Here is an 8,533-nt window from a genome sequence, read left to right on the forward strand (position 1 = left end):
ACACTACAAATAAAAAGTTTCAGATCATTTGTTTTAATTCTTTTTCTCCTCCCCTTTTAAAAAAATCCAAACTTTTTGCTGCATTCATTGCTTTAAAAAGTTTCCAAGCTGGGGACCTGCTTTTTGATCTAATGCCTATCAATTAGAAATTTAAGGAGAAACAGTATTTTTAAGGTGTACACAGAAGCTGAATGATAGTTAACCAGACTGCCTTAAAAGCTTTTGATTGTTGTTTAAAACATAGGAACTGTCTGTGAAAATCAGGAACATTTGCCCTGCACTCAGGTTCTAAAGCCTAAGAGTTATAGAGGGTCACAAGGGTTAAGAGAAGCAGAGATGCATCCATGAAGGCTGAGGGATCTGTTTATTTACTGAGGGGGGCTCAGCAACAGGGACAGCTAGCAACCAGTGCTGTTCCTCTAAGCAACCACCTTAATGAGTTATAACCATATGCAGACTTACTGTGATGGCCTGGAGTCTTCCCTTCACAAGCTCAGCTTCTTCCATTCTAGAAGTCAAGAGCAGGCAGACGCTGAAGGAAGTCCAAAGCTACCATAAATCAAAGAGCCTCCTTGGGGAGAGGCACGGAGGTGATAGAAAAGAAGCAGGGAGAAATCCGCTCTTCGCACCAGGGAGAAATGGAGAAATTCCCGACTTGTCAGGAGCGTCTCTGAGCAGATGCACAGATCAGGCCAGACAGACACATGTAATGAGGGTGTGCTGGGGAGGCAGACGCTGAGGCTGCTGGCACGAGTTGACTGACAAGTTTGAACGGCAGCAGCACAAGCCCTTTTCCTTCAGGAGCTGCCAGCTCTTTGTTGTAATGTGCACAGTTAGCAAGGCACATTTTCTTATTAACTGTTCCTTACCCAATTCATTATTTTCCAGGATTGGCACAGGGAACCAACGCACTGTTTAATCAGACTGTGCTCCAGCAACACACAGCTGTCCCCGTATGCGTGGGTCTGTGTGTGTTTGCAGGAAGTTAGTTCACCTGCACTCTCACTCCAGGATTACAAAGAGAGAGTCTCACCTCAGTTGGACAGAAGTGCCAAGTCACTTATTTGTCTTTCTCCCTCTGTTTGGCTTTGAGCAGTAATAGAAACTTCTATAGTTACTTTAGAACTTCACATAGTGGTAAATTTACATCAGGCTGTCCTCCTCTCCCACCTCCCCATTTGTAGCAGTTTATTGGAGACTTTGGAATCTTAGGTCATGAAGAAATCAAAGGTGTTAAGGTGATGATATTAAAAAGCTGGCCCTCCAGGAGTGCTCAGTGCACTTTAAACAGCAAGTGCCATGCTCTGCTGGTGCCTGACTTGGATTTCTATGGAATGCAGTTCTTTCTTGGACTTCATTCAGAAATGGCACTCTGGGCTTCCATGAAGGTGCCCATTTTGACCTCACCAGTTACACAAGAGAGAGGAGTGAGCCTTTGCAAGTGTGATGAGATGTTCTGTAACTGCTGGCAGCCCGACCCTGCGTGGACGTTCCCTTGCCCTTTAGAAAACAGGAGTGAAACCCAGTGAAGCTCTTAGGTTGAAGCAGAGACCAGGAAACTTTGCAATTGACTTTGTTTTCTTTTCTGGGACAGTTCTTTAATTAAATTTGGATGCAGTCAACCCTAATTACCATCTACCTCATTATTACATGTTTGGATACTATCAAACACCTTCATATTAACAGCTGAAGAGTTTAAAAAGACAAACCAAACATTGAACATAAGGTTTAATTTCCTTTGTTTCTGTTATTAATAATAGTAATGGCTAATATTTACTGAGCACTCTCTATGGGCAAATGAGTTACATCCTATTTATTGGACAAGGTGCTGAATAATAAATGTGTTATCCCTATTTAAAAAATGAGGCAACAGGTTCAGGGAGGTAATTTTCCACATAGATAATAAGTAGCAAAGTCAGGATTGGAACTTCAACTGTCTGGTCTTACAACAGCCCTTCATCAAGGTCTGTCCAAGGACACAGGCAAGGTAAGTCACAGACTGATGCCTAAGTTAGTCTTTATGAAGAAGGGTTGAACCTGCTTTCCTCCTCCATCCAGCTCCAAGAAAAATTACAGCTGGTGTAAAACCCTCCAACAGAACCCTATGGGATTCTCCTTTGCAGAAATTTAGGGGCCCTAATGAAATAAGATTTTCATATGTGTGTGTTTATGTGTGTGTGTGTGTGTGTGTGTGTGTGTGTATATATTTTTTTTTTTTTTTTTGCTTCCCAATCCTAGAGCCCAATCCCAAGATGAAGCTCAGCAGTTTCAAGGGTCTGAAATTATACTTGGGTGAAGTTTATCTTTGTTTTTACATCCTCAAAAGAGACACTTGGGGGGAATAGAGAGTTCAAGAATTGTTTAGGCATGGGCCAAGTTTGCTGCCATTTGGATGGATATTTAAACTTAAAAAAAAATCAAACCCTCAAAGCTTTCAATTTTGTTTATCTGCAGATCTTGGCTGAAATTAAAGACAAGAGAGTAGCAGTGGTAAATATCAGTCAGAACTGCATATCTGCTCCCCAGAAGAGATGGGCAGTCCTCCAATTATTAATCTGGATCTTTTTCTAAAATCAAATTTTCCCTCAAATCTCATTTTTATTATAGGAAGTACAAAGTTGTTTTTTGTTTGTTTTTTTAGCGTAAGTAAGACTCGATAAAATAAGAGGATCAGGGAATTAAGAAAGGAGCAAAGTTGTATCAAGCAATTGGTATTGTCATGTGTTTGTTCATTTGTCTAGTTGATGCTACAAACACTTGCTAATATTTTTAAAGCAGGTGTTGTTCATTCATTCTGCACGTATTTATTAAACACTTGTCCAGGTCTATGTTAAGTGTTTGGAATATATAAGTGAACAAAATTCCTGCTCTCTTGGAATTCATCTTGTGGTAGGCAGTAAAAGATAAATGTAATAAATAAGTAGAACATAATAGGTGAGAAGATGATTATGTTATTCTGAATCTTATGAGAAACAAATGCCAAGGTGGGCTAAATGTGCAAAATTTTATTAGAGGAAATAAATATATGAGAGAAAATGTGGAGGAAGGCAATAAAGGCTGGGGAGGTATGGGAGATCCAAGTGGGGGAAAGAGGGAGAAAAAGTTGTGTGGAAACAGCTTAATCAGCAGGGAAGTCTAAGAGATATTGGTAAGGTCATTAAAGAGTCCTGGAGCCAAAGTCAGCTTACCAGAGTGGTCCTATGTGTCCCAGGAAGGAGCCTACCTTAGCATTCTTGCCATGTTCAATCATTGCCTACTAGCAGCCCCAGGAAAACACAGCCTGGATGCAAACGCACAGCCTGGATTTCAGAGTACACCATCTGAGACCCTTGTTCAATTTTACTTTTGTAGTTGGTTGTCTGAGAGGTACTTTCTCATGACAACCTCTGTGATAATGTTATGGAAAGAAAGAGTAAAGACTTTAATTTAGAATACAGTCATTAAGATAGGTTCAATGAGGCAGGAGTCTTTGAATAAGGTCTTAAAGGAGAGGTAGGAATTAGGCTACCAGAGCAAGAGCATATCAGGAAGATCTTGTGCAAAAGCTTCAGGGTGGGCCATCTTTAGCACATTGTAGGATCAAGACTGGGGTGATTAGACAAGGGGGAGGGCAGGAGGGGTAACAGGAGATGCTGCTGAAAATGTCACAGGTTCCAATTCATGCACAATCTTCTAGGCCTTTGAAAGGACTCTAGATTTCACTGTGTGGAGTGAGAAGCCACTGAGATGTTCTGAATAGGGAAAAGTTTTGCAAGGATGGAAAAAGAGACTAGGCAGGATGTCGTTGCAATCCATGTGAGAGATGATGGTCAATTTGGTCCAAGGTGGGAACAATGAGGACGGTGGGCATTGATTAAACTGTGGACAGTTCATCCATAGTTTAATACTCTTGATAGAACCAACAGGGTTTCCTGAGATTGGATATAGAGTTGGAGAAAAAGAGAAGATTTTGAATAATTCTAAGACTCCAGATCTGAGCAAATGCAAGTTGCCGTTATTTGAGATAGGAAATTTGGTGAGATTTTTGTTTTTCTTTCTTTCTTTGGATGAGGATAAATACCAAGAACTCGGTTTTCAATAAGTCATTTTGTTATCCATATGGCAATGTTGAATAGGCAACTGGATATGGAATCTGGAGTTGAGGAACAAAATCTCAAAGTCTCTTATAAAATTTATTATATCTTTAGAAGTAAGATGGATCACAAAATATCTAGAATCATTTTTTTTTCACAAAATATCATATTCTACTGAGCTAGAATCCATTAAATGTTAACTATGGATTCATGGACAAATCCAGCCTTTGTAAAACAGATTCAATAGAGCTTTGCCTGTTCTTCATTATCTTACTAAGCTGGCTTTACTAAATATTTTATTCTTTGCCAACCAGAGTAAATGATGATGGCAAGAGTTAAAAGTTATAATTCCTTAGCTGACCTCATATCAGGAGTTCAGGGGTATGAGAGATTCTGAATTAGTGCCTCTTCTTACAATGCATTTACTGTCTGGTTGGAGAGGTGAGATACATATGTGAAGTAATTAAAGGAACAAATAGTGAACCAGATATTGTTATGCTCTGCTAAAACAAAGTGATGGCAATGGAGCTGCTTGAGGCTAGGATGGTGTGACATAGTGCAGGGGCAGTGGCATGTGGCACTTAGAGTACATCCAAGAAAAATTAAACAAGGTGGAGGTTAATGTGAGTTGAAGGACAGCTACCACAGGGAAAACAGGATTTAAATGCAGAAAAGACATTTGTAAGCATAAAAGGGAGGGAAACATGATGTGGTAGAGGTCCATGAAGGAGACTGTCCTGCGTGAAGTAGAGAGAAGAAATAGAAAGATTGACAGAAACACACATCTGTATGTAGAACTTGATGCTAAGGAAGTGAATGAGGGGAATGGGAGAGAAAAGATAAGATTCACATTTCAGGAGAATAAAACTGCCAACTTTTCTCAGAACACACAAAAAGAGGGAAATATTAGGTAAGAAGATCTATTTGGAAGGTAGAAAAAGTGAAGTGTGAGCGCCTGTGGAAAAAAAATAATAAAAAAAAAATGCCATGTTCTATAAAAGAAAAGGTCATCAGAATTCTTTACAACCTTCAGAAGATATGAACCCAGAGGCCCAAAGTGCCTAGTTATGGTTTGAATGTCATCTCCAAATCTCAATTGAATTGTAATCACCATCTGGACATGGTGATGCATGCTTGTAATCCCATAGACTAGGGAGGGGGAATTGGAGGCTGAGGCAGGAGAATTGCAAGTTCAAGTCCAGCCTCAGCAACTTATAGAGGCCCTAAGCAACTTAGTGAGACTCTGTCTTAAAATTTAAAAGAAAGAGAAAAAGAAAACGAAATTCAGTTACCATTGTAAAATATTAAGAGGTGGGACCTTCAAGAAGTGTTTAGTTTCAGGGGTACCACCCTCAACTATGGATTAAGTGGGTCAGACAGAGATCTGTAAGTAGGGTGATCACACATTTGACTAGAGAGGAAGCTGCTTTACTTTCATCTGGGGTGCTCTATATAGTCAGGATCATGATATTATCATTTCTTTGTTAGATAAATTTGAGCTTCATGGTTTGGAGGGTAAATGGGCTTCAAGACGGTCTACAGTGCAGATGCTTATCTTACATGAATTATCCATGGCTTTGGGTACAGTTGATTCCTCCTTCTGTTTTTCTTCCCTTGACTCACTTCCTTTACTCCTGCCTCACTCACTCAGTGCTCAATTGCTCATGATTCTTCTCTACTGCCATCTGCTTATTCCCTAGAGATCTTAGGAAGTTTTGCTCTAATGCCATTTAGATACCAAGACTTCTGGATTTATGTTTCTAGCTTAGACTGGAAATTAGGATCTTGGACTGTCACCTTTACCTGGAACTTACTTCCTCCAGACACCTGTACAACTCATTTCCTCACAGTTTTCAGATCTTTGCCCAGATGCCCATTCTCAATGAGGGTAACCTTGACCACACTGTATAAAACCACAAACCCCTCTGCGATACCACCAATCCCCTTCACCTTGTTCTATTTTTCCCATAGCCCTTATGTTTTCTATTATACTGTCAATGTACTTCTGTTGTTTATTGCTTGTCTTCTTTCACCGGAATACCATCTCCATACAGTGTTTGTATTCTAAGCCATTAGAAAAGTCCTGATAGTTAATGGACACTCAATAAATAATGGTTAAAAGGATGACATCATGATCCGTGATCTTTCAATATGTCGGGTGCTTTATAGGTTTACTTAATGGGTTGGGAAGTTTTTTTTTAAATACTTTTATTTTTAGTTGACACCTACTAGTTGTACATATTTATGAGGCACAATGTGATATTTGTTTCAATACATGCATGTATTGCATAATGATCAAATCATGGTAATTAGCCTATTTATCACCTCAAACATCTACCATTTCTCTGGGGAGAGAAAATTAAGGATCTTCTTTTTTTGTCTATCTTATAATATTTAATATATTATTATTAAATATAGTCACTCTGATGTGTAATAGAATATAGGAACTTATATAGCCCAGGAAATTGACCCTCAAAAAGATTAACTAACCTACTAAAGGGTTATAGATACAGTAATCAATGAAACTAGGATTTAAATCTAGGACTGTCTGGTCCCAAAGCTCCATGTCTGAATTCTAAACCATCCAACCTCCAATTTTCCTTAGTTTTAATGAGACATAGCACAATATTTAATCACATATTATTATTAGATGCATAGAATAATGCATTATGCTTTACATGTAAATGTGATCATTTTGTTGATTTTTCCATTGATTTTTAAGACTGGACACAGTCTATAACCATTTTTCCTTAGAAGTTTGTTCATGGATTAGACCATAACTTTTCTGAAAGTGAAATATTCCAAAGGTCTATCAATACAAAAAAAAAAAAAAAATCTAACAAATAGTAGGACAGTGTGTGTGGTTAAGCAGTTGCTTTCTCTTTGAACATCTATATAATTCTTTCAGGCTGAATCTCTCAGAGGTCAACAACTGCTCCATTTAATGGAAAAGGTTGTTTAATTAAACCAATTGTTTGACTTTTAGAGATAAAAGATGCAACTGTTTTTGAACAGAGCCTCAATTATCCAATACCATATCAAAACTTGGTACTGGGGATTAAACCCAGGGGTGCTGGGCCACATCACCACTGAGCCACATCCCCAACCCTTTATTTTTTTTAAATTTTGAGACAGAGTCTTGCTAAGTTGCTCAGAGCCTCAGTAAGTTGCCTTGAACTTGCAATCCTCCTGCCTCGGCCTCCTGAACCACTGGAATTACAGGTGTGTGCCACTGAGCCCAGCAAGAAGTCAATTTTTAACATATTTGTGACCTTGTATTTTAGTTCCCTCTTCCTCAGCTTCCAAAGGAACATAAAAATAATAAGCATCATAGCAAACATGACTTTATCTCAGCTAGAGAAGGGCTGGGAATGTAGCTCACTTTTCTAGCAGGTGTGAGGCCCTGTGCCACAATCCCACCAAAAAATAAAAACAAAAGCAAACTACAGAAAAAGCTGGAGGCCAAGCAGTCCATGGTTATCATTCCATGAGGATCAAGTACACTGATGTTTCAGCACAATGCGTTTTCCTCTATAAATTTACTACACATACATGCAGATCTTGTGGCATTCACACCCCTGTACAATGTGCACTAGAGAGCAGGATAAAAGGGACCATCTAGGTTTAGCTCTAATGCATTTGTTTAGAGTGAGATTATTGCTGAGGACATTCGCCTTATTCACTTTCCTTCCTTTGTTAGCAGGGTAGGGAAGCCGCCCTTCCCTCAGCATTGTTTTTGGGTTTGGGTGTTTTCAAAAATGCTGTTCCATCTGATACCTTCACTGGACACTTTTTTTTTTTAGCCAGTCAATTCAAAATGATATTTAAGATATTTGAACCAAAAAATGTTCCTGAAACCAAAAGTATTCAGAATGGTGCCCATGATATATGATACCGCACACTAAACTGTATGTTTAAAATTATCCAGATCCTTCTGTGTGTGTACTCAGCTGCTTTTTGAACTTGAAAAATTCAATCTTTCTTTGCTTTTTGTTTTGAAAAGTTATTTCTACTTTTCCCCCATAAGTTTGTCATTTGAGTTTAAAGGGTAACTGATTATAAGTTCTAGTATTTGAGTAGTTGGTAATTTTTGTCCTAGATTTGCAAAAAGAAAAATATTAAGTGGGGTCCCTTTCCTTTATTGAAATTGTTACATTCCTTTTTTCCCTTTCTTCTTAAAGTCTAATCAGGTTTTGTTGGCATAGCAAAATAAATACTTGTATTTATGTTGGGATCATAAATACAAATAGAGAAATGAAACTGGTCATGGAGGAGCTATCTTTCCCATGAAGAAGTTGTTGATTCCACAGCTCTACTAGGCTCCCAAATTTGGGCATGGGGATTTCTGGTGCTAATATTTGGATCTCAAATACTTTTATTCCTCAAGAGTTTCAAAGAACACTTTGTTTATGCACAGGATTGCAATTCGGGTATTAGATATGGAATTGTAAACGTGTGTC

At 38.6% G+C, this 8,533-nt stretch overlaps 1 protein-coding gene across 1 annotated transcript in view; it reads right to left on the reverse strand.

The window, feature by feature from the left end:
- The window catches only part of Palmd (palmdelphin), a 45,186-nt gene extending 44,233 nt beyond the window's left edge, over positions 1 to 953 (reverse strand). Inside the window, exon 1 of the mRNA XM_076863412.1 lies at positions 463 to 953. Within this exon, the coding sequence (XP_076719527.1) occupies positions 463 to 507 (45 nt within the window). The 5' untranslated portion in view covers positions 508 to 953. The remainder of the gene's footprint in view (positions 1 to 462) is intronic.
- Between the last annotated feature and the right edge of the window lie 7,580 nt (positions 954 to 8,533).

This window comes from Callospermophilus lateralis, chromosome 7 (genome assembly GCF_048772815.1).
Source record: "Callospermophilus lateralis isolate mCalLat2 chromosome 7, mCalLat2.hap1, whole genome shotgun sequence".
Taxonomy (NCBI): Eukaryota; Metazoa; Chordata; class Mammalia; order Rodentia; family Sciuridae; genus Callospermophilus; species Callospermophilus lateralis.